The following is a 26274-nucleotide window of genomic DNA, read 5'->3' on the forward strand; positions in this document are numbered from 1 at the left end:
CAATGCTGTTTGCACAGGCTATTATTCCAACATATTCATTTCAGTTCATGGGGCTAACAATAAATTGCATTGTATTTCAGGCATAACCAAAGATGCTCCATTTACCCTAATATGATTACTTTCTACAATCATAACTTGATGTGGGAACTAAGTTAGTGGAATGCGTTCCAACACTTATTAATTTTCCAAACGGTTTCCAAAGATAATCATTGGGCTCTGGTGACCCATTTTGTGGCTTGACTGTTGTTGTTTTGTTTTTTTTGATGATGAATGAATGTACTTTTCCTCAAACTTGTGTAAGAGGTGTGGGTAGGAAACTGAAGGAATCTGTGCTGCTGTACTAAATGGATAGTAATGGTACTTCTGATGGGTTTATGAGTTTATTGATGGAATACATTGTTGTTAAAGTATCTTCCTGAAGCTGGGCACTTTATAATTGTACTGTAGGCCCGACGGTATATTGTGTCTTTTGTTGGGCATAAGACTACCTTACATGTTTAAGTTTTGACCTTTTTGCCTTTTATCAACATTCTTGAAAATGCTTCAATATGGTTACTTCCTAGTTAGGTAATGTTATGAGATTTTTGTTGTCCCATCAAAATATATATATAAAATTATTTGGCCCGACGTTGAATCGTCTTTCTTGCATCAAACAAAAATGCATATTTACTTCTGAGTGTTCTCATGACCGTAGTGACCGCTGGAATTACTTCATTTTAACCTCGTTCTTCAACTTTGACAGCTGGATACAGGCAGCACTGCAGACTTGAAGCCGGAAGAGTTCACATATGCCGATGTTCACCGACAATTCAGATGACCAATGAGAAGCTTAGGCAGGAGGAAGCTGTAGCGCGCCAATGAATCAGAGAGCAATAGAGGTGTGGCCAGAAAGGCAGAGCGTACTGACGTAGAATCATGCGTGTCCAATAGGAAGTCTTGATTTTTGGACACCGCCAAGCTCAGTTTGCGAGCAGGACGGAGATCTTTGCACAGAGCTGTAAACGGCAGCAGACCGGTGGGAGACAGAGACCGTTGACGAGTTTAGACGCCTGTAATACTGTCAGATTACAGGAAAACATTCAAAAGCCGGACATATTTGGACGTTATTTTTGTACGCACACTTTCATAGCAACGAAGAGGATATGCGCCGTCTGATTTGAGCAAGTATGTTCTTCCCTTATGTTTCTTTGTGTGACAAGGGGCGATTTTGACAGGCTAATGGACGTTGGGCAAAAATAAAAGAACCGGTTGGGATTCGATATGTCAACCAGTATTATGAGGAGAAATGCATTCAGGACACTGACTGGGACGTTTGTGGGTCACGTTTATTTTCTCATGCAATGTCAACAGCCCTCGAGTTCGCAATGATTTGACCAGCCAAGGTACAAGCTTGCTTTCCAGCCTCATTTTAAGCTAAACGCTTTTACGCCGTAGAATAAAAGATCAGTGTCCCTTCAATCTATTTTGTTAGCTTGTTGACTTGAGTGTTATAAGCTTACCATTATATTGATTTAACCAGCTAGCTTGTTATGTTTAAATTATGGTTTGCCGTTCAAAGTAAAATGGCTGACTATCAAGTGTACCCGACCATGAGGAGTAGCTAGCAAGCTAGCGTTAACTAGTTCGCTAGCTACCTGATGTAGCTATTAATTCTTCTCTTAAAGTAATTCACTCCTGAAATAACATTTTGTGCAGTATTGCATTGCATATAGCTAGCTAAGCTTGCTATTAAAGCAACGTACGGAAAAACTAGGTTTCAGCATGGGACCAAGCCTGTCACTAACATCTCAGAAGAGCTATGGACAAATGTTAATATACAGAAGAGGGCACGGCTTGGAACATAAAATAAGATCATAACTAATGATAATCGGCCATACCAATGCACGAGTGAATAGGCATTGTAATACACCAGAAATCAGTCCTGTCTTTACATTCGTAAAACTTTATTCCTAAATAGCTTTTTAGTTCGAAATGGCTTGTTGTGTTTGGCTAAATTGCAAAGCATCCATTTTGTCGATGCGAGATCGCCAGCAAGCAACACCGAAGTGATTAGCCATTGCACTGGCAGTTGGGTAGCTAACGTTAGCTAATGTGGACATTAATCACTACGATTACCGCGAATGTAGTACATCGCATGTATATAACTGCAGAAAATGTTAGATTTAGAAACATCACGGTTGTTTTGTGTTTAGTTTTTGTTTCCTGTTTGGTGCACGGATTTAGACCTCCTCTTCCTCCCCTTTCCACTCTGCCAACAAAAACAGGAGGCGAAGAGACTGAATTCACTGGAGTGTGCATTTGTAAGTGCAGTACATTTTGCAGTTAATTTTGCTTCGCGTTGTTCATTTTTATGAAAAATGCTACAAAGCTAGCTAACTAAGCTGAATGAGTTAGGATGGTTTCACGAAATTGGTTTCCAACTGTAATTGTCAATCACGCGTCTTTTATAAATGTTTCTCGATGGATTACCATTTATTAATCGGCAGTTAATACGAGCATTAAGCAGCTTTTCAACTGATTGCAGTGTGCAACTGTAGGTACCGTTCTTGCTAAGTTTGTTCTGCTCAAGTTTCGTTGTAGCAATCAAGGCACACTTGTAATCTTGCCAGTAGGCTAACTAGCTAGGCCTCGTTGCATGCATATCTAAAAGTTAAAGCATGTAACTGGAGAGATTTAACATATCCAAGTGTTGGGTCTACTGTTAATTGTTTCATCGGATATGTTTACAAACAGTTTATTGTTGTATTTCGGACAGTAAACGTTGATGATGATTGCTATGGTGCTTTGTGCATAGTGGAAGGAGATGCTGGCTGCAATCCGACAGGCCTCGTTGCATGAACAAAGTAGCGTTAGCTCCACTATGTTGCAACTTATTTTTATACTTTCGACGCGGAATTTCTTTTTGCTGCCTGAAATCGGTCTCGTGTTTGCAGATTTATTATTTTGTGAAGCTCGTTTGTATTTTAACTCTATTTAAAGGAATCGCTAAAACTCAAGAAAACAACCTGAGGCCTACTGTAGTGTTTCTCCCTAGAGAGCAACTCAAACTGTCACACACACGGAGTGAACAGCCCGCTGGTCAATGAATGGAACTTTACCGTGCATGCTCACGGGACATTGTAAGTTACTTTTGTTTGGTCTAACGTGGACGCGGTCGGTTCTTAGCTTGTAAACCAGCCAAGTTATCGTCATTTTCAATCGCTGTGTTGTTTTTGTTCGTTTTTGCTTCGGAAGTTTAAAGTTGCAGCGATCCATTTTTGGTGTTTGGGGCTGTTCACCTCATGTTTACGGAAAGAGCTATACTAACCTGTCTTGTGATGGAGGGTTGCTATCACTGCTTCCATTTTTTTGTTAACCGTTAAGCTTTTTTTAACCACTCTTAAGACCGCAAACGTACAGGTAATATTAATATTAGACTTAAAAACAAAAAACGTGTTCTGGACCAGGTCTAGCCTCAGGCTAGTGCTTCGAGTTATTCAGTCGCCCTCCACGACGCTGCGCACGAGCTCAGGTCCAGAGTACACGAATGTGCCCCACTGCATCACCCAGTAAGCCATTTCATTTTCTGTGTGACAGGGGATCCTGTCTTGAACGTCCTTCACCATTGCTCTTCACTCAGAAGACCCTGTCGCCTCCCTTCGCCCAGGATTTGGTTACCATGGCAAAAGATGTGAGTACAGTAACTGTGGCAGAGTGGTAGGTATTGTAGCGCTTTGGTCTTATCGTAGGCATCTCTGCATTACCCACCCATCGTTGATTTTCATAAAGCTTCAAGCTCATCTACTTACTCATCTAACCTGTATCTGCAGAAACGCCTGGTTAGCCTCAGCCCCGATCGTACTCTCTGCACATTCCTGTTCCACACTTTTTTTTGCAATACTTCATAAGATGCATAATGGAAGATAGATCTGGAAAGCGATACTTAAAAGGATGTGTTCATAAGTGTATGACATGAGAAAGGTGGTGCCAACCCAAAAAGAAACCATTACTCCTGTGACAGGAAGCAGTTGCATTACATGATGCGCTTCCTGCATGCACTGAAGGCCTTCTTTTCTGCAAAGAGAAGAGAACTGGCCACCGCACTGACATTTCATCCAATGCAGTCTTGGGCAGACCAGTGCAGACACCACCAGCAGAGCAGCTCCAGATCCAGTAATATGCAGTGTTCTCCCCTGAATTTTGTCAACAGAGATGTGCTTAGGCCCTCATGTCCTCAAAGCGGGCACACAGGCAACGGGGTGAGGAGGTGGGGTTGGGGTGGAAATGGAGGGTTTATCAGGGGGAAATGTAGTTTTTGCACAAAAATACTGATTCAGTATGCACCTGTGTTTTAACTTGATGGTTCGGTACATTTTCGGTGCAGTACAAAAAAATAAAAAAGCAGCACATACACCTAATTTTCAATTATTATGAAACTGTGAACAGTGGCTGTAATTCCTTGCTGAAAACATTAGGCACGTTAACAAAGTCATCAGGGGAAATTCAGAAGTTTTTTCAGGTGTTAAAGCAGGACTGTAATTATTTGGTTTGCAGCGTGTACCAAACCGAAAGTTTGTTCCTTAAGGATAGAAGAGGAATGTTGTCCAGTGTTTACAATGTAAGTGGTGATGCATTTTTCGTTAGATGCGCTTTGCTGCTTCTGCTGTTTAAGATAAGCCATGTCTCCCCTGATTGTGTGTAGGTAGAGCAGCAACAATATATAGGAGACACAGGCTACTATTTGTGTTGCACAGTGGCGCATTGGACGGTACCATCACTGCTGCATTCTTTCGGGAGAACCTGGATATGCATATCTTTTGACTGTGGCTCTGTTTGTACGACCCACCCAATCCCCGTACAGACCCCCTATGCAACGGCCGGGCTCTTAAATCGTCTCTTAAAGCCTGGGGGCCTGTATGTTATGAAAATGGTTTCATATCTTTGATATGGAAATGGAAATGGAAAGCTTGTTGCTGGTTTTGATGCATTTATCTGCGGACAGTATGCAGATGAGCCTGGATGGATCCCTCTGTGCTGACATCATCCTGAGGGTGACATCATCATGAGCAAACGGTCACTTCATCAGTGAGGACTTGGTAGCTGCCCTGGGGTTGAGCCTCTAAAGGGAAGCTTGTCCCTGTCTTGTTTTGATGGCAGTTAATGACTGCGAGGGTGAACTTCCTGTGCTTGGGGTGGTCTTCCCCTGGGGGGCTTTCTCCTTCCTCTCCTAGCTGCAGTCCCACCCCCACACAGGCATTCCCAATATAATCTGGCTGCAGAGCTCAATGAGCAGATTACGCACTGGACTGACCTACTTTAGGGGAATGGTGGCTGGGGGTTGTGGGGTTGACAGGGGTGGAGGGTGGGGGAGCTGTGTGCAGTCCTTTGGCTGCAGCTGTCTCTGCCCTCTCGGTGTTGGGTGTCGGGGCCTTCCTAACACCACTGTGTTGACTTGGGTTTAGGAGTGTTTCAGGTGAAGGCCTTCATTATCTTCTGTTGTGCTGATATTGAGTTTGGGGGGGTGGGGTCTGAATGTTTAATGTGACTCTGGTTTGATGGTGAGGTGACTGGGCTGTTTGTCTGGTGAAATGGTTTGTTGAATGGTCTGTCTCGTCTACAGGCTGGTCTGATTGAAGCCAATGGAGAGCTGAAGGTTTTCATCGACCAGAATCTCAGTCCGACTAAAGGTAAGCAATGGTTTGGCTTCCGCAGCAATGCCTCCTCTCTGGTGGTTCTGCTGGAAGTGGAGGTGAAGAGTGCTAGTCCCTGGTTTAAGCCCCTTTTCCCCCAATATTTGGTCTCGATTTGACACACCGCCTTTCCTTTCCCACTCTGAGGTGAGCCGTTTTAGGTTTATTTCTGACAGCTGGGGATGGTCGTCATGTTGGAATGGTTCTTTAATATCCGTTTCCATATAGAGACACTCAAGTGTTCAGAACACTGGCTGGTGCCCTTCAGGTCTGGTATGGTCACCTCAACCTGTGAAATGGAAAGGCTGGTCTGGGAGAAGCCAGGCAGTGGGTTTATTATGACTGTCCAAAACCCAAAATGCTGCTGAGCTGCTCACGCCATTGTTTTGTCCATAGTACTGTACTGTAAAAGGTTTCATCTTTTTCTCATAGCTGCTTTTTGAACAAATGTTTGTGTTCACTGATTAACATGGAACGGCATGATCACAAAACATAACTTCTCTATTTTCTCATGTTTTTGTTTTTGTTCTGTTTTATACTTGCAAAATAAACTACAATTTTGCCCACCAATTTAGACCTTGAATGTTCTGGGAGGCCACGTTGGGATGGTTCAATGATAAATTGGGATGGTCCAATGCTGACAATATGGGATGACCCTAGGTGCGGCCACAAGCACTGGCCCAATGGAGGGGAGCACTAAAGAACCTTTTCATGCCAAGAAAAACTGATATTTTGGTTGAAAATCACATTAAGGTGATGTGTAAGATTACTACGGAGATTTGGCCATTTAGTGAATATAAGAATGTACCTATCAGAGTAGCTGGTTATGATTCAGTAAATTCCTCCTTGGTTTCCTGTTTTGTAAGAGACCTGACTGTAAAGAGTGAGGACAGAGTCTTGTCGCAGAAGAGCAGATTATCCCTGAGACCGAGAGAAAACAAGAAGAACAAGCTTTGTGCTTTAAATTTAAAAGGACTATAGTAATAGTAAGATAGCAGTCTTTTATTTTATTTTTTAAGTATAATGAAGTGTGATTTAGAATTTTCTGTTACCGTGCTAACATCTTTGAATGGGCAAACTTTCAAAGTTGAAAAATGTAGGACCACGCTAATGCACCCCAGCTACTTGATTTGCTTGTTTGCTCTTGACACACATACATTTTCAGGAGCAAATGCCTGTAAAATGGGAGCTCTGTAGAGCCCTGTAATATAAACAGGATTATTGATGAAATAGGGATGAGACTGTCTTGTAGAGCACAGCCCTTCACAAAATGTATCTCTCACTGGTTCTGCTTGTCGACCCCAGTGCTTGGGCTTATGGGTAAATGAGTAAGGTTACCAGAACCACAAGACTGCTGTCCGACACCAGGTGGCAGTGTATCCTTACAAAGTGACTTTCATCGATCATGGTATTTCTCTCTTTTGTCCATGGTATTTTCTCAAGCAGCTGTGACTGACTGTGCATGTACGCACGCACGCATGTACGCACGCACGCACGCACGCACACGCACACACCCACTTTGAGCAGGAAGTTGGAATGCCCCTCACTTAATTCCTGTAAATCATCCCCTGTTGTTCTTTGTGCAAATGTTCCATCTGTTCAGGTCATCAGTGACCGTTCTGTGGGATTCTGGTCACACATTCTCTGAAACCTTCTTTATAGATATGCATTTTAAGCTTTTAAGCAGCGATTCTGCTTGTGTAAAGTCTTAAGCATTAGGTGTTTTGCAGTTTAGTGGATCTTTGTGTTGGCCACGACCTTCCTGATGTCACTTCCTGTGCTCCGCCCCTCAGGAGTGTTGTCACTGGTGACTGTCCATCCATCCGTCACACTGGGGAAGCAACTGCTGCCCAAAACACTTGGACCATCTAACGTCAACATAGCGCCCCACATGGTGAGTCCGCTGCCATTATGCCCCATGTTTGCGTGTTAGCAAATGTATGTTAACATCAAGCACACTGGGACCTACCACCACTGTAGCGCTGCATGTCATAACTGCATGCCATCACCCCCATGGCATTACTCCACAGTCAGAACCACGGAATGACTCATAATGCATCATTCCTGCACCACTGCAGATTTGCTGCGCAACAGGGCTGTGAAATCACTGAGCGGCAAGACTCACAACACAGCTGCGAAATCACTGTTGCGTTCACTCATGAACAGTGCAGAAGCAAACTGGTGCAAATATAAAATTACAGTCAGCACCATAATTCATTGGGCAGTCACACATTTTTTATTGTTTTGGTTCTGTAAACTAGCACTTTGAGTTTGCAAGGATACAATGACAATACAGTTGTAGTGCAGACTGTCACCATTCATTTGAGGATAATTTCATCCATTTTGGATGAACCTTTTAGAAATAACAGCACCTTTTGTACATGGTCCCCACATTTTAAGGTACTACAAGTATGTGTTGACTTGGCTTCACGGATGTGTTTCGTTAGGCAGGTGTATTCATTTGTGTCGTTAGTGAATACAGAAGAGAGCTGCTGATGTCTAGTCTTGAATTTTTGCTACTAACTGTTGGGGTGTGACAGCATGAAGAATGCAAAATAAGCTGGCCATCATAAGGCTCAGAAATGAAAATCAATGAATCGGGAACATTGCAAAAACCCTGAGCATGCCAAAGTCAACAGTTTGGTTCATTATTAATTACAAAAAACAACTGCTGAACTCAATTATGTCAAAAGACCCAGTAGACCGAGGAAGACCACTGTAGTGGATTACTCAGATCACCAGATCACTCTCTGGTGAAGAAAACCCCCCTGACAACGGCCCAACCGATCAGAAACACTCTCCTGGATGCAGGTGTAGATGTCAAAGTCTACCATACGTAGAAGACTACTCCAGCAGGACTACTAGATGCAAACCGCTTATAAGCCTGAAGATCAGAAAGGTGTGATGAGCTGGCTATAAAGCACCTAAAAGAGCCCCAAGAGTTCTGGAACAAGTCTTATAACCGATGAAACAAAGTAACATGTACCAGAGTGATGGAAAGAGGAAACGTGGAGAAAAAACGGAAATGTCCATGATCCAAAGCATACCACCTCATACGTGAGACATGGTGGAGGAGGTGTTATCGCCTGTATGTCTGCCTGTGGAACGAGCTCACTTCTCTTCATCAATGATGTGACTGCAGACAGAAGTAGAACAATTCATTCTGAAGTCTACAGAAATATTTTATCTGCTCTGATGAATGGCAAATGCCTCCAAACTTACTGGACGTCACTTCGTCATGTAATAATGTTAAACTGTCCAATATTTTTGCTGCCTGAAAATTGGTATCAAACTATGTACAAAAGGTTCTATAATTTTTAAACGGTTCATCCCTTATGGATGCAACCTCATTGTCATTTTGTCCTGTGAAACTCAAAAGTGTTAGAGTACAGAACCAAAATAAGAAAAAATGCTGCATTCACATGATTTCTGTAGATTTTAACGACAGGGCGGAGTCATCAGAAAATTCCTATATTGCCCACTTACAACTGGGCAGTTGATGTGGTAATTCCAATAGGATGTGAATGCAGCACGGGCATCACTGTGCAACATTACTGCGCGTTACCGTGCCACTTTTCTGCCCAGTCGCACATGGTGAGTGTAAGGGACATGTGCAGGGACAGTCGGACAGGTGTGGGGCCTGGTCGCTGCAGGTCCACGCGTTTCCCCGTTTCCGTGGCGATAAAGCCCTCCATTAACATTGTGTGAGGTGACCTGGCGCCTAAGCCCGTCACAAACGCTGTGGTCAGCAGGATTAGTCCCATCATCCTATTAATGAGACAAAGCCTGTGCCAGGGCAAGCTGCTGCGTTGGAGGGTGGAGACGTCCTCCCCTGTCCCCCCCCTTCAGCCTCCGAGACCCCCTCCTCCACCCCTCCGGCCATCCCTTCATCAATTCTCCTTTTCCCCCTTCTCTCCAGAAGGACTCGTGTATTATGCAATGTTACATGCGCTGTAATCTCTGTAAATCAGGTTCCCGGGCAGCGGTTGTCAGGTGTATTTATGCGAAAGGATGGTGGTGTACGTAATGTGCGCCTAAATGCCACGGCCCTGCCCATTCGCTCACGGGGCTGGGGGGTGTCGCCCTGCAGGTGATTGGCACTCCACAGCGGCCCAGTGGCTCCAGTGCCATCCTGGTGGGCAGCCCGCACACGCCCAACACCCAGTTCCTCAGCCACAGCCAGCCGCCAGACTCCTCCCCCTGGTCCACCGGGTGAGTTTACACAGGGGTCACCCCTTCTCCCTGATGAATAAGGGGCCGTAAAAGGCCTTATCCTCCCTTGGTGTCGTGTATGAGACTGTATGGGGGCTACAGTTATAACTGGGCATGCTAATTTAATGGTATGAAACAGGGCATTTAAAGATATACACCAACATTTTGGGTAATATACCTTTTTTCTGACTTACACAGACTGAGTAGCTGAGTCTTCTGCTGGTTGTTTTGTTGTGAGCGCAATTTGTGCTGGATCTAGCTCTACCTTCAGAAGGTGCGCGGATCACTGCGCTCAACCAGCGAAAGACTGAAGGATCTTGTGTGTTCAGCGGCTATAGTTCCAGCCGTCTTAATTTCTCAGAAAATAATGTCTCTCGTTTTTACAAAAAAACAAAACAAATCCTGCATGTGTGTTTTAAGTACTCATAATTCCTTAAAAAAGACCACTTTGGAGTTGCTTTAAGGTGTATTTCTTCACTTTGAAGGAGGTAAGCTACCGACTCCTATAGGCTTCAAGTCTTTATGCACATTATGCGAACATGAAAAATGAGCCAGTGAATGCTCAAAAATGAACATTAAATCAACCTCTCATCTTAAGTCTGGGTAAGTCAGAAAAAGGTATATTTCCCAAAATGTTTGTGTATTCCTTTAAGATTTGAGATGAATGTAACAATGCTATTCTCTCTCTGGGGTGGAGTGCCCAGACTCCTGTTTTGTGTTCTAAAGCCGTGGTTTCCAAAACCTGTTCCTGGAGATCTACTTACCTGTAGGTTTTCACTCCAACCCTAACAAAGCACAATTCATTCAGCAGCTAGAGATCTGGTTGAGCTGCTAATCTGGGTTGCCAAATTATGGTTCAAATGAAAGCCTACAGGACTGTCGATCATCAGAAACAGGATTGGGAACCACTGCTCCCTTGAAGGGGGTTTGATTGGTTTTTTAGGGATTAGCATCTGTAGGTTGAAATGGTGAAATCATTGACGGGTGCATATTTCCCATCCGTGCTGGATGTGAAGCAGGAGTACGGGCGTGGCTGACTTCCTGTCTCCTGCAGGAAGCGCAGTAAGAAGGGGGAGAAGAATGGGAAGGGCCTGAGGCACTTCTCCATGAAGGTGTGCGAGAAGGTGCAGAGGAAGGGCGTCACCACCTACAACGAGGTCGCCGATGAGCTGGTGGCCGAATTCAGCTCCTCGGACAACGTCGTGTCGCCTAATGACCCGGTGAGGCCACGCCTCCAGCCTTACCAACGCTCCTGTAGCACAGCCGCCCTGTCCCTTTAGTTACCTCGGTAACCACTCTGCGTATTCGCTCCCCTTCAGCACGTGTACGACCAGAAGAACATCCGACGCCGCGTGTACGACGCACTCAACGTGCTGATGGCCATGAACATCATCTCCAAGGAGAAGAAGGAGATCAAGTGGATCGGGCTTCCCACCAACTCCGCCCAGGAGTGCCAGAACCTGGAGGCAAGAGCTTTCTGGAACATGAGCACATATACACTCAGTGAGCACTTTATTAGGTAGCCCTGTACACGAGCTTGTTCGTGCACATTGTTAATCAGCCAATCATGTGGCAGGACCTGAATGCATCAACGCATACAGACGTGGTCAGAAGGTTTAGCTGTTTGTCAGAATGGGGAAGTAATGTGATTCAAGTGACGGATCTACTAGGATTTTCACACACAACAGCCTCTAGAGTTAGCACAGAATTGTGAAACGAAAAACATCAGTGAGCAGCAGTTCTGCAGACTTGTTAATGAGAGAAGTCAGAGATGGGCCAGACTGGTCAAAACTGACCGGAAGGTTACCGTAACACAAATAACTACACATTACAACAGTGGTATGCAGAAGAGCATCTCTGAACACACAAAGCATCAAACCTCTTAAGTGGATAGGCTACAGCAGCAGAAGACCAATAAGTAAAATAAATGAATAAAATGGGTCTAATAAATGCCTAAAAGCGCTCACTGAGTGCATTCTCTCCCTCACACCCACCGGTAGAAAACTGTCGACCTGCAGCTACATTGAAAGCTGCCGTTTCATGGTGGTCAACAGGATTAAATATGGGGAATTAATTATTCACCAGTGATGATGTGATGTCATGAAGCTGTGGCTTGTCTTGGACATGCATTTCATTTTTAGATCCTGTCTTTGTTTTAGGTGGAGAAACAGAGAAGGCTTGAGAGAATCAAGCAGAAACAGTCCCAGTTACAAGAACTCATTTTACAGGTAAACCCTAGTTTCGACTCATGCGAGAGGTCGCCTCTGTGTTGAATGCATTTGACGGGAATGGTGGTGTATCTGACTTTGTTCTCTGCAGCAAATCGCCTTTAAGAATCTGGTCCAGCGAAACCGGCAGGCTGAGCAGCAGGCCAACCGGCCCCCCCCTCCCAACTCCGTCATTCATCTTCCCTTCATCATCGTCAACACCAGCAAGAAGACCGTCATCGACTGCAGCATCTCCAACGACAAGTACGCAAGCCCTGATGGCTGTGTGTGTCTCTGTGTGTGTCTCTGTGTGTGTCTCTGTGTGTGTCTCTGTGTGTGTCTCTGTGTGTGTCTCTGTGTGTGTCTCTGTGTGTGTCTCTGTGTGTGTCTCTGTGTGTGTGTGTGTGTGTGTGTGTGTGTGTGTGTCTCTGTGTGTGTGTGTGTGTCTCTGTGTGTGTGTGTGTCTCTGTGTGTGTGTGTGTCTCTGTGTGTGTGTGTGTCTCTGTGTGTGTGTGTGTGTGTCTCTGTGTGTGTGTGTGTGTGTGTCTCTGTGTGTGTGTGTGTGTGTGTGTCTCTGTGTGTGTGTGTGCTCCTGCACTTGGGATTTGTTCTCAAGGACATCCTTTTTATTGTTACATAGATATTAATGTTGTGATTGATGGTATTTGTTCTGTTCTAGGGCCTGTGCTGTTGGTGATTTGAGCAGAGTGTGATAAGGGATGCATTAGCCAATATTGAGTTAATAGATTGTTGATTTTCATTTGCTTCTACCTGAGAATTGCTTAATCAATATTGTGTGCACATTTTCGCGCTAGCTGTTTTGAAAGGGGATAACAAACCGGATCCACTTCATACTTCAGGACCGTTTTCCTTCCGTAAAAGAAAATTACATTTTGTTAGCCGTTCAACACAAAGTTAATGTAATTAAGGCCTGTGGTTAACTGGGCATTCATACTTGTGGGAATGGTAGCACCATTGCATTCTTGGTCCTGAGGAATTCCGATAATGGATAATGCAGGAATGCTAATGGTCCAGTGGAGGCTGGTGACCGCTTGTTTAAATATGCTGCTTTAATGTGAGGGATTGATTGGCTCAGACATAGATCTGTCAGCATAAGTGGAGTTTGAGCTCTGGGCACCAGCCCTCCTAACCACCCCGCTCTTTCCGCCCAGGTTCGAGTACCTGTTTAACTTCGACAACATGTTTGAGATCCACGACGACATCGAGGTGCTGAAGCGCATGGGCATGGCCTGCGGCCTGGAGGTGGGGAAGTGCTCCCCGGAGGACCTGAAGATGGCCCGCAGCCTGGTGCCCAAAGCGCTGGAGCCCTATGTCACAGGTCTGCCCCCCCCTGCCGTTCCCACCGCTGCCCTGTCTGCTTTCCCTTTGGAGAGTCAGCGCTCTGCAATGTTCTCTTCAGTGTTTTACAACTCCGTGCTTTCAATGACCGGTTGTGATTGTGACTCCCGTATTATCATACAGGGCTAATGCACAGTGGATCGCATTTGTGGCCTCTCCTTAAAAGCGCAATCGTAAGCGGTCATATTCGATGACTGCAATACACTCTACATCCTAAAAAATAGGTTGGAAATGATTTGGTACTCTTTAGTTTAGTCCTGCTCTGTTTGTATGTTGTATGTGCTATAGCATGCACTGCCAGTAGAGGAGCTGTGAATACTGGCTGAACCACCTGTGTGTTGAGTTTGAAGTTAAAATGGAGTAGGCAGTGATGGCCCCTCTCCCCTCTCCTACAGAAATGGCTCAAGGTTCGATAAGTAACGTGTACATCACAGGAGGGACCTCCTCCAATGGGGGGCGCTACCACACAGGCAGGTGAGTGTACCCATATCCCTCCACAAAGGCCATCCAGTTTTTCAGTTTCTTTCAGTTACTGAAGGTCGACATGTTGTGACTGTTTCTCTTTCTCTCGTGCGTGCGTGCGTGCGTGCGTGCGTGCGTGTGTGTGTCTCTCTCTCTCTCTCTCTCTCTCTCTCTGTGTAGTGAGAGCGGGGCGGACGGCACGCTGGCCTCCAGCTCCAGCGGCTCCCACTACAGCGGCTCGCGGGTGCAGACCCCTGTGTCCTACATGGGCGACGAGGACGATGACGACGACTACGAGGAGAACGACGATGAAGATTAACCCCGTCTCTGTGCTCCACCCCCCCGTCACCCTGCCTACTTCTCCCACCCCCTCCCCCTCCTCTCCCTCTTCCCCCTCTCTCCTGCCTCCTTCCCTGTATGCTAGGGTGACCTACGCCGTGGCAAGCTGGGAAACCAACAATCTATAGCTCCCAAATATTGTGTATGCTTTATGGGGGTGTGGGTTGATTTCAGAACCAAGGTCTGATGGGAGTTGTAGTCCTGAACTTGAGGTTTTGGAGTACATGGCTCAGGACCTCCCATCAGTGCCTCTGAAACACACTGTGCAGTGCCCCCTGGTTTGAGCTCTCATAGTGAACTTCATCTTTCAGCAAGCGAAAGACCACAAAGGATTCCCTCCAAAATCTCTTTACAACCAACACCTGTTGGGAGAAATGTGTAGTGTGAAGTAAAGAAATCTCTCGTTTGTTTGTGTTTTTTTTTTTGTTGCGTTTTTGGTTACGGCATGTAGAGAAACACTGCAGACGTGACCGAACCAGGCTGTTTTTAAGATGGCCGCCTCCCAAAGACTGTTAAAGACAGAGACTGGATCTGTGAGCCGGCTGAGTTGGAGAATCTGTTCACGTCTTCAAGCTTGCTGGATCGGAGAGTCTTCCAGATGGCTCAGTCAGAGATGGAATCTCTGAGGCCGGATCTGAGAAGCTAAATCTGTGAGCTGGCTGGAGTCAGAATCCCTGCGAATGGGGGAGCTGGCTGAATCGGAGAGTCTCAGAATCCCAAAGGCGGGCCGAACGAATTGAATGAATCTCTGAGCTGGCTGCAGAAGAGCCTCAACCTTTGCCTGGACGAACATTATTTTTGTATGAGGATTGATTGCAGGTTTTGATCTCATTTGCTCTGTTAGGTTGGCTTCCTGATGTTTTGTGGGCAGCTATGTTTGGTGACTCGGTTGAGCATTTTGGGACGAGTAGATGTGTAGAGGATTGTCTGAGCTCCCTCAGGCCCCACCATTTCTGTTTACAGTATGTACAAATGAGGGACATCGTGGTGAACTCCAAAACCCACACAAAGCTACATTTCGGAAGAAGCTTTTGTGCATGAAAAGACTGGTCCATGAAAGTAGATGAATATTTCTGTGCTTTCTATGGGTCGGTCTGGAAACGGAAAGTGAATGTCACTTTGCGTTTCCTTAATGGTGTCAACTTTAAAAAGTGATTGTGGGTTGTTGGGTTTTTTTTCAGGATTGTCCTTAAATCGCTCCTTTTTAAAAACGAAACAAACAAAAAAAAATGTACTGACTCTTCCAAGTACTTTTTCTGTAATCTAATATAAGTTTGAAAATTAAATATAGGGAATGTTTTAACAAGGTTTTTTGTAACTCAGATTTGTCCTGAAATATTGTAAAGAATTTTATAAAGCAGTTGGACAGACAGGTAGTTCTTCCCTGGTTTTTGTTTAGTTTTTTTGCATGTGGAGCTGGGTTGTGGCCCAGTCCTGGTTGCTGGCTCTGTTGCAGTGACCTGGAAGGGCCTGTTTATTTGCCCTTCACACATTCTCACTGCAGGTTATAAGGGCTACACTCATAAAATGGCCTCTCACTCTACCGAACGTGTGGGCGGGGCCTCTCACCATTGGTGTGGACCGCCGCCTGTCACTCATCCTCTGTTCTGCTGCCCGTTGCTCTGGCTGTGATCCACGTGGCTCATTTATCCGTGTGCTGGGGTCTGCCATAAACCGTAAGCTGTCGTGTAGTATGTTGCCCATAAATGCTGACTACGTTAAGTCTGATGCGCACTTCAGTGTCTATTTTCTCACATCTGTGCTTCCATCCCAAAAGCCTTTATGGGAAGAGTTCTGTCTATTTTGGTGATCTGCCGGCATTGAAATCACATGAGGTCAAAGACCAACAGGATTGGGCTGAGAAGGCTGCCCTTTTGGCATTCATCTCGACTTTTACCACTTGGTAGCTGGCTTGCCAAAAATCAGAACTACTATTGATTTACTAGTAAGTGTGATTAGGATGTTGGATACTGTATCTGTTTTCAAATATAGCTGTCCCTATAAAAGATTTCAGTACTAAATTACTACAGACTTCCTAGCGTTTTATAGGCATTCTAGCCACTTCAGTACAACATAGAAAGACTTTCTGTTGAGCAAAATGGTGTTCTGGGAAGGGAAGCTAGAAATACAACCCCCAGCATGCATTTGCAAATGAGTCATCTAAATTTCTTGCTGCAGGTTTTTAGCACAGAATGCAATATGAAATCTGTGATCAGACTTTGGCCCCTCTCCTCCCGACACATTTCCTGCAGTAATTTTGGTGGTCCAAAGCTCTGAGCGGACTGCGGTAGCACAGCGTGGGGATAAAAACCTCGGAGAGGATATAATGCATATCATAAAATTTGCTACGTATGTTGTTTTCTAGTTATTTAGTACGTCTATTATGGGACAATCCTGATCATTTTTACCGACTAGGGGATAGGATTTATCATTTTAGATTTTTTGTGTATACATTTTTTTAAGTCTAGGAAAATGGACGATTGTAAAATATTTTTGTACATCATATAAAATGTTTGTTTTTAAAATGGCCGTCTGTTGCTGGCTGCGTTGTCCCATTGCTTCGGTCAATACAAACCAAATGGCACACTGGTACTGGTGCTCCAGGTGCCGGGGGTGATCTCTCCTCGCTGTCATGCCAATGAGGGCTGGCTCCATTTCCTCTCCCTGCTCCAAACTGCTCTGTGTTTGCTGCAACAGGGCCTGACTCTTCTGCCTACACAACCACGTCACCATTAGTTTTATTGTATTTTTCTTTTTAAAAAAGAAGAGCACAAGCATTTTTATTAAAGATCACAGGCATTTTATTAATGAGTATCGCAGGTGTTTTTATTAATAAAGAGCGTGGATGTTTTTTTTGGTTTTTTTTTTTACAGATCGCTCACCTGATGTCTTCTCTTGGACTGCGTCAAAATGCCCTGGTCTGGCCACTGATACAAAGCTACGGTGCTGTGAATCTATGGGAGTTGTGGGTGTGTGTCGGTGCAGTCCATCCTTTCCAGAGGGGGGAAAAAGGAAACTTTGTTTTGGAAAAGTCAAAAGGACAAGCCTGTGACTCCAGCTGATTGAGGCTAAAGGCTTGCTGCTAAAGTGCTGATGTAAATCTTTTGGCTGTTAAAGTGTGGTGTAGATGCTTATCTTTCAGATGGTGCTCTGTTTGCAAATGTCTGAAGAAAGAAAAAAAAGTTCATGCCAGCACTCCTTTAATAATTTAATATGCTGTGGAGATTGAATGCGTGGACGTCGTTAGCTTGGTGGAATGAGAATGCAGGGTTTCAGCCCGGGGTGCTGTGATGGGAGGATGAGTCTGCAGTGCTTCAGTATCACACATTCAGGGTTATCTCCTGTTCACACGCCGTAAAGCCATAAACCTGTACAGCACTGATGCAGTCGGCCTTTCTGCTCTCTCTCTCTCTCTTACTGCCAGTTCCTCCTGGTGTGCCTTTTTTACACTTGCATGCCACTACTTTTTACTTGCTCGTGGAGCTGAATTGGGACAAGCTGTTCTGTGATCATGGCCGTGGAGAGACCCTGATCACACAGATTGAGGGGCAGGTGAGAAAAGAGCACTAAAGAACATACTTGTGGAATACAATCTGCAACATACACCAATATACCGTCAACCTGTGGGGGTCTTGAGTGGAGCCTCCCTCCTCCCTCTCGCTTGTTGAAATGAAAGGGAATAACTTTTTTTTTTCTTCATTAAATCAAAGGGACATGTCCTCGGGGAACTTGGAATCTCTAGTTACGCCTGCTGTCACAAAGTATTTTTAGGTTTCTTGCGTGGTCAGTGTCCAGTTCTATCTGAATAGGGCTACTGTGGGTGCAATTTTTTGTTTTAGCCCAGCCTGATGACACCTAATTCAACTAACTATTTAATAGTCTTCAATCAATACCTGATCAGTAGAATCAGGGTTTGTAGTGCTGGGCTAAAACAAAAAACTTGCACTCACCCTGGACCTCTGTGGAAAAGATTAGACATCCCTGGTTTATACAGCTGGTTATTTATTGAAGCGATCCAAGTACTCAAAGGTACAACTGCAGTCTCACCAGGAGCAACCTACAATCTTTGGGCTTTATAGCCAGTTCCCTGACCATTCTGTTCCTCCCACATACCATTACAGCTTTGCACACCTTACACCTCATTTTCTACACCAGGGATACTCAATATTTCCCAGAAAGGGCCGGTGTGGATGCATACTTTTGTTCCAACCAAGCAGTTACACACCTGATTCTACTAAACAAGGTCCTTAACAAAGACTCTTAATGGTTGAATCAGGTGTGTAATTGCTTGGTTGGAACAAAGGTCTGCACCCACACCAGCCATTTGTGGGTAAGAGTGAATATCCCTGCTCTACTCCAGTGGTACACAACTCTAAACCCATTTGCAGGCTGCTTTTGTTCCTACTCTACAATGTTTCACTCCCGTACTTAAGCACAGTACAGTCGTTGGGATACACTTGCAGTCTGCAGCTGTAGCTGGTGCTTATATAAATATCAGACTGATTAAGCTGATTAAATGATTAAGAGCAGAAATTGGCACAAAATCCTGAAACGGATCAGCTCTTGTTGGGTACCCCTGTTCTACACCAAGGCTAGTAATACTCTTGGTCATTTGAGAATTGTATGAAATGTAATTCAGGTGCATAGAACATTGTGACTGAACCTCCACTGTCATCACACCTCCCATTATGAACTGTACTATCTAATAGCCATTTATACTTCAAGGCAGCATCTACTTTATTAACATAATTGTACAATAAATATGAATGGGTTAATAAGATGTAGAACAACCTAAATATATTTTTCCCTCAATGATTGGATGATTTTTGAAAGGAATTTCCCCCACAGGAACAAGTAGCTAAAGAACACACACCCTTCTCTGCACATTCGCACCGTAGACGTGTGCCACACTCCCCCTACACAGCTTCATGAGGTCATGCTGAGGTCACCCAGAAGAGCCGCTTTCTGACTTCAAACTAAATCCATTTCAATTATTGGAAAATGGGAAGGTCAATATCTGCAACCCCATGATTACGTTCTGGTGCGATGCGGAACTGCATTAATAAAGTGGATCGTTCTGACAAAGAATATTGCCCTTATCTGCTGATTTATGTATTTGAAATTTTCATTGTTGTATGTGAACTTGGCTTTGGTTCAGAAAACAGGGTTCACCAGGCCTCAGCTCAAAGTCATTAGTGGTTAATATGGGAGGCATTATAGAGTTAGAGGATAAAGATTTCATGGAAAGGTGTTGAGTCAGGTAGATCTGCGTGTGTCAGAGATAAACCTCTATGTGGGAGCTGAGCTTAGGAGCTAGTGGACGGTCTAGCCCATTTTCCTGCTCGGTCTGCTTTCTGCTACTGACGATTTTCCAATCCCAATACCCAATAGGAGTGGAATACAATCTGCAACATACACCAATATACGGTCAACCCGTGGGGGTCTTGTGAGTGGAGCCTCCCTCCTCCCTCTCTCTCGCTTGTTCTCGCTCTGGGCTCTGATGCTTGCTCTCTGAACCAGTCCTCCATCCCACCACCACCAGCACTGCACACCCTCTCGACTCTCCTCTCGCCATGGATATTGGCGGACTCACCACCGTGGTGGCCAACTCGGCCTACATCTCGGCCCGGGGCAGCCTGGACGGCACGGCCAACCCAGCCCTCAACCGGGAGAAGAAGTACTTCGCCAAGCTGAAGCTGCCACACATCACCGTGTGCGAGAGCCTGCGGGAGACGCTGGACCTGGAGTTCAACAGCGTCTGCGTGGAGCAGCCCATTGGCAAGCGCCTGTTCCAGGAGTTCCTGGAGACGGCCGGCGAGTACAAGGGCCCCTCCCGGCTGTGGAAGGACATCGAGGAGTACGACACCGCGGAGGACAAAGACCGGGTGCACAAGGCTGGCAAGATCATCCAGCGGTACATGGAGCCGACCGCCAAGTACTTCTGCCCCTTCCTGCCAGAGAATGGCATCACGAAGGTGAAGGAGGGGCAGCAGGAGGCCAGGAACTGCCTCTTCGCGGAGACGCTGGAGACCGTCCTGAACTTCCTGAAGGAGGTGCCTTACACGTTCTTCCTGGAGACAATGTACTTAAAGCGCTTCCTGCAGTGGAAATGGCTGGAGAAGCAGCCCGTCGTGGACGACTGGTTCTTGGACTTTCGGATCCTGGGGAAAGGGGGATTCGGGGAGGTGTCGGCCTGCCAGATGAGAGCCACGGGGAAGCTGTACGCCTGCAAGAAGCTCAACAAGAAGAGGCTAAAGAAGAGGAAAGGCTACGAGGTGAGAGAGGGGTTGTCTCTTGTTTGCCTGTCTGTGGCTGATGGTGTGGTTCTCACATGCTGTAGTAGAGAAAGAGTAGTGCAGGGTTTGTAGGGACTGCTGTTACCAGGTGTGTAGTAGAGCACCTCACACAGGGAAATAAGATAAGGTGAGAACACCCGCTGGCTAAGGAGGATCCAGAAGTGCTCAAACTGTCCGGTGACATTCAGTGGATTACCTGTCTCATAAGACGTGTCACTGAACAGTCCGTCTTTGTTCCGACAGTGTCCCTGTCAAGGGCATCACATTGGTGGGAAGCATGTGATTTGCCCTACTACATAGCCTATGAATGCATGTGATTTCCCCTACTGCATAGCCTATGAACGCATGTGATTTCCCCTACTGCATAGCCTATGAACGTATGTGATTTCCCCTACTGCATGCAAGACAATGGGTTTTTTATGCAACAGCATTGGAGTGGCCTCTTAGAGGTAAATGGGGCAATAACTTAATCCTGTGAAAAAGCCGCTTATTAGGAGTATATAATGCATATAATTTACAGATTTCCTAACTCGATTACTGGACTAGGAGTTGGCAAGCTGGATAGCAAGTGCCCTATTGCTACTGGCAGAAACTGCACAAAGTTTAACCATACTAGCTGGCTAGCTAATTCATCTTAGAATAAAATCCACCTGTTACTCTATTCACGGTTGCTGTCCTGAAACACTGAAAAGCTACCGGGGTTAATGTACAGTCAATATCCCACAATCAACATGTATAATCCCCAAGATATGACATGGGAATCATACTTTTTTATGTAACCATACAACCAATTTATTATCCATCGTAGGCCTAAGCAATTTTCTGCATCAGAAAGATTTACTAAATACACCATCACCCAACCTATTTATAGTTTTGTGGCTTGAAAATGATCTTGTGCTATGACTTCTAGACGCAGTGCATGTGGATTACACTATCTGTGTACACCTTGATTCCCACAGCCACAGTGGGCCCAACTCAAATATGGCTACACGGGCTAGCACAGTGGTGTCAGGAACCCCTCACCAATCCCCTTGAAAAGCCCTTTGTCTACTCACTCACTTGAAGGGCATCCTTGCATAGTCAGTGGTCACACAGAAATTGTGACACAGTTGAGTCACAGGTTGGCGACTGCTTGAAAAAAGCCATCTGACTCCTTTTCTGCTGATGCATTTTCTCAAGAAATCCACATTTGTGTTCATTTTGAATCGCTTCAAAGTAGCTCACTCCTCTTTGCTACCTTCCTCCCCGATGTTCAAATTTCACCACCAAAACTGCCTAATTGCATCATTCTGCATCATCACATTATAAAAAATAGACCCTGGACACAACAACATACAGAGGCATATTTCCCAGCAATGTTGGCATATCACGAAAGAGGGCAATACCCCTTTCAAAGAGAGTAGCCTAGCACAGATAAATCCATTGGGTATTTTTTGCAATATATTCTCTGCACGTTTGACATGCTAAGAGGCCCATAGTGAATTCTTAATAGGTATTACAGTGGTCTTTCAGTGATTCAGTAACTTGATGCTTTACTGTTCTTCTTGTCCAGGGGTGTCTTATCTTATCCAAAAAGATTCGGTGTGGGTACAGGCTTCTGCATCCGTTTCAACTCATTAACTAATTGTGGTCTTCAATTAAGCCGTCGACAAATAGAGGTGTTGCAGTTACACCCAGTTACACCCCAGTCCTGGCTAGTTAGTGCTATCCTGTTTGATCAGTGAAACCTGGTCTGTCTGTGATAAACTGAGCTTCGCCCTGATCTATCTGTGACACCTTGATTTTTCTGAGCGTCTCTTACAGTCCACCATGTTACCAATACATTTTAAAATGGAACATATTCCTGTTGGATTTTAATGATTCGGAGTATAACTGTCGTGCTGGATGAAATTCCCTGTGTCGTCATGTCCTCGTCATAGGCCAATGGGAGAACTTGCAGTGTCTTGGGAAAGCCAAGTTAGTTTTTTAACACAATTGTTTCCCTATGTTTTTTTCAACACAATTAAATGTAATTCACATACGCCATTGTTTCAATTCACCGCTGGCCCCTGTGAGTATCAGTCACATGCACACACGTGTGAAAGTGTGACGTTCCAGTGTTTGCTGTTCTCCCTCCCTCCTGTAGGGGGCCATGGTGGAAAAGAGAATCCTGGCTCGGGTTCACAGCCGCTTCATTGTGTCACTAGCCTATGCCTTTCAGACCAAGTCTGAGCTCTGCTTGGTCATGACCATCATGAACGGAGGAGACCTCAGGTCAGATCACACACACAAATGCACACAGACATTCAGACACACACAGACACACGCAGACACACCCACACTCGCATACACGTGCATGCATGCATATTCTAGCTGCCAACTGTGGTATGCTAGTTTGTAAGTTGGTGTATTCTTCAAGGGTTCCGATTGTATCTGTACGGTCACGCCAGGACTCGGAACCGTACTGTCCTCTCAGGTCCTCTTCGCACTTGTTCCTGTGTTTGATCTGCACGTTGCTCTGGATAAGAGCGTCTGCTAAATGCCTTGTAATGTAATGCACACAAGCACACACATGTGCGCATGCACAAATGCAGGCCCTGGCACACACACACACACACACACACACACACACACACACACACGCATACACACTCACAAATGATCAGAGGTGCCATGTTCATTGCAGGTATCACATCTACAATGTGGATGAGAACAATCCTGGATTTGAGGAGTCTCGAGCCTGCTACTATTCGGCCCAGATCATCAACGGCATGGAGCACCTTCACAAGAAGAGAATAATCTACCGAGACCTGAAACCAGAGAACGTACTGCTGGACAATGAAGGTAAACAGACACACACACACACACACACACACACACACTCACACACAGACACAGCCATAGACCAGGGGTGTCCAATCTTATCCAGAAAGGGCCGGTGTGTGTGCAGGTTATTGTTTTAGCACCGGACTAAGACAGCTGATTCCACTCATCAAGGTCTTGATTAAAGACCACAATTAGTTCATTAGTATAATCAGGTGTGTTACTGCTGGGTTAAAACAAAAACCTTTTAGGATAAGATTGGACACCTTTGCCATAGAATATCTGGAGCCTGGGAGCACTCAGGTCTGGGAACATAGTCTCAACACTGCATCAGTATTAGCAGCTCAGTATTAGCAGCACAGTATTCATCAACACAGACTCCCCTCTGATATCTCTGTGTTATGTCTTTGACATTTGTGTCATTTTTCTTGCTCAGGTAATGTCCGTATCTCTGACCTTGGGCTGGCAGTCGAACTGAAAGAAGACCAGTTCAAGATCAAAGGCTACGCTGGAACTCCAGGTGAGTGTCTCACTTTGGTACCTCGCATCTGACTGACAAATTAATTGAATGTTCAGCCAGAAAAAAAAATGATTGCTTACAATGAACTGAGTTTGAAAGTTAAACATTAGGACAGAGATAACTAACCCTATGATCACAGAGCAAGCTGCCTATCCCTTAAGTTTTTAGCTGTTCCTCCACCGGAATGAGTAAAGTCAGGTGGAATAATTATTCACAATGAAATTGGTTGGAAATACTGGAAGAACAGAACTCTGATTGGGGCTGGGCTGAAAACTGCTGACTCTCACCTTTCTTGTGGCCAGGTTTCATGGCCCCAGAGTTACTGAAAAGCGAGGAGTACGACTACTCTGTGGATTACTTCACCCTGGGAGTTACTCTCTTTGAGATGATGGCAGCCAAAGGTCCCTTCAGATCGAGAGGGGAGAAGGTGACTGGTTCCTCTGTAAGACTGTCTGTCTGAGTGTAGGCCATGGTAAGATAAAGATGGATGAAACCGGATTAAACATAAGGAAGAGTAGCCAGACTCAGATCCACCTCCCAAATAGACTCTCAGAGAAACCTGTCTGACTGATGTTCCATTTCAGTTGCTGAAGGTAAAATGGCTTCCTTCCTCTTTGTGTAGTTATGGAGAAGTAATGGTTGATTGATTTCTAATAGGATTTCCAGCATAGCTTCATCCCAGACATTTCAAAACCTCTCTGCCCCCTTGTGGTCAGAAAAGAACACTGCAGTACACAAGGGCCATACACACTGAACTGGGCATATCATATTCGAAAACATAATAGACTTTGAGGGATGTGATGATTCCAAGGGCTGAAGTAGCAAGTGAATCTGGGATCTAGGGGATGACTGTGTTTGTAAAGTTTGTCGTGTTTGTGTGGTTTTGAACTGTATTAGGTGGAGAGCAAGGAGTTGAAGAAGCGCATCATCAATGACCCGGTGACCTACCCAGAGATCTTCAGTGAGAATGCCAAGTCCTTCTGTGAGGGCCTGCTGGCCAAGGATCCGGAGAAGCGGCTGGGATTTAAGAACGGGAGCTGTGACGAGATCCGAGCGCACCCGTTCTACAGCGCCATTAACTGGCGCAAACTGGATGCAGGTATTGGCACACCTGTTCTCCTGGGACCTGTCCTCCCACTCCTGACCATACTCACCACTGTCCTCATATACAGCTCACCTTTACTGACACTCATTCATTCCAGTGCTCAGTCACATGCAACAATGAAGCAGAGAGCAGCTGGAGCCATAGGGTCATCGCCCTGCGGGGCTGCTGCCTGCAGTTGGGGCTGGCATGGACCAGATCTGATGCCAGGCCATGGGCCCATCCATTCAGATGGAACACTGTCTGAGCAGAACGAGTCAGCAGGCAGCCCTGTATTCTCTGTTTTCTTGTTAGTTTTCTGGTTAGACAGCACATTTCACTGTAAGGGCACAAGAAAGAATATCTTATTTTATCTTTAGACACTGATTTCAGGCCTCCGGGTGTCTCAGCCTGTAAATACGCTCGTTCTCAGCAAAAGCATGAACCCTGCTACTGGGTGTTTGAGTCAGTTGGCTCAGCCTTGCCGGGGAATGATAAGCTGTTATTTCCGTTGGTCTCACCGCTCTCTAGCGGGCACTCCCGGTCAGGCCAGGTGGCTGTGGACCCACAGACTAAGAATTACACTGACCTTGTTCTCCACCAGCGGCATGGGCAGTGCGTGACTGGTGGTGCATCTGCAGTGTGTTAAATAGCAAGAATAGGCATCAAGTGTCTGCCATCTCCTTCTGAGACCATCAGGATTGGCTGCTGGTGGGAGATTAACAACTTCGGCTGAGTTCGGGGTTTGGGAAAATCAGAAAAAATGGCGGAATAAAATACAAATTAAAAAATTAATTCTCATTCATTTTCATTCTCTGTGAGTGAAGTACGTCTCGTGAGCGATGAGTCTCACTGACAGTGTGGCCACGGCCTACTTCATGTTGGTAGGCAGCATCTCTTTGAACACTATTTTTGTGCTCTGATTTCCTTAGGAATCCTGCCTCCACCGTTTGTGCCCGACTCTAAGACCGTCTATGCAAAGAGCCTGGATGATGTGGGGGCCTTCTCCACCGTCAAGGGGGTTAACCTTGAGGAACCCGACAAGAAGTTCTTTGACGAGTTCGCCTCAGGGAACATTTCCATCCCCTGGCAGGAGGAGATGATTGAGACGGGGGTTTTTGGGGAGCTCAACGTCTGGGGTCCGGGCGGGAAAGTCCCGGACGACCTCCGCCGGGAGTCCATCTACGAACAGCCTCCCAAATCCTCCACCTGCTGCCTCTGCTGAGGGATCAGCGTAGAAACACACCCTTGCTTTACTTTGGAGGTCGGATCTGTGGCTGTTACTTTCTTACATTTTTTTTCCCTCCTGATCCACTTTTAGTTTCTG

General features: G+C 45.5%; 2 protein-coding genes across 5 annotated transcripts; both read left to right on the forward strand.

Moving 5' to 3' along the window:
* Nucleotides 1-953: 953 nt before the first annotated feature.
* Nucleotides 954-15555, forward strand: tfdp1b (transcription factor Dp-1, b). Of its 4 annotated transcripts, none has more exons than XM_061226243.1 (13): nt 954-1164; nt 2193-2300; nt 3577-3670; nt 5600-5666; nt 7463-7563; nt 9760-9881; nt 10936-11101; nt 11201-11347; nt 12041-12109; nt 12201-12352; nt 13261-13427; nt 13843-13921; nt 14090-15555. In XM_061226243.1, exons 3-13 carry the CDS (start codon nt 3659-3661, stop codon nt 14226-14228), a joined length of 1221 nt encoding a protein of 406 aa, XP_061082227.1. In that variant the 5' UTR covers nt 954-1164; nt 2193-2300; nt 3577-3658; the 3' UTR covers nt 14229-15555. The 4 variants fall into 4 exon arrangements, with proteins under 4 accessions (XP_061082227.1, XP_061082229.1, XP_061082228.1 ...); XM_061226245.1 differs by having other exon boundaries at nt 2265-2300; XM_061226244.1 differs by lacking the exon at nt 2193-2300.
* A 4266-nt stretch (nt 15556-19821) lies between these two features.
* grk1a (G protein-coupled receptor kinase 1 a) lies at nt 19822-26274 on the forward strand. Its single transcript, XM_061226347.1, has 7 exons — nt 19822-20523; nt 22670-22797; nt 23210-23367; nt 23783-23866; nt 24169-24293; nt 24764-24965; nt 25880-26274. Exons 1-7 carry the CDS (start codon nt 19822-19824, stop codon nt 26170-26172), a joined length of 1692 nt encoding a protein of 563 aa, XP_061082331.1. The 3' UTR covers nt 26173-26274.

Source organism: Conger conger, chromosome 17 (assembly GCF_963514075.1).
Source record: "Conger conger chromosome 17, fConCon1.1, whole genome shotgun sequence".
Lineage (NCBI taxonomy): Eukaryota > Metazoa > Chordata > Actinopteri > Anguilliformes > Congridae > Conger > Conger conger.

Bases quoted from the DNA above. Each gene is read 5' to 3' on its own strand.
- tfdp1b (XM_061226243.1), top strand. The intron at 12,110-12,200 runs GTAAACCCTAGT...TGTTCTCTGCAG, and splicing joins TACAAGAACTCATTTTACAG to CAAATCGCCTTTAAGAATCT. The intron at 13,922-14,089 runs GTGAGTGTACCC...CTCTCTGTGTAG, and splicing joins GGGCGCTACCACACAGGCAG to TGAGAGCGGGGCGGACGGCA.
- grk1a (XM_061226347.1), top strand. From the start codon at position 19,822: ATGGATATTGGCGGACTCACCACCGTGGTGGCCAACTCGGCCTACATC. The intron at 22,798-23,209 runs GTCAGATCACAC...TGTTCATTGCAG, and splicing joins ATGAACGGAGGAGACCTCAG to GTATCACATCTACAATGTGG. The intron at 24,966-25,879 runs GTATTGGCACAC...TGATTTCCTTAG, and splicing joins CTGGCGCAAACTGGATGCAG to GAATCCTGCCTCCACCGTTT.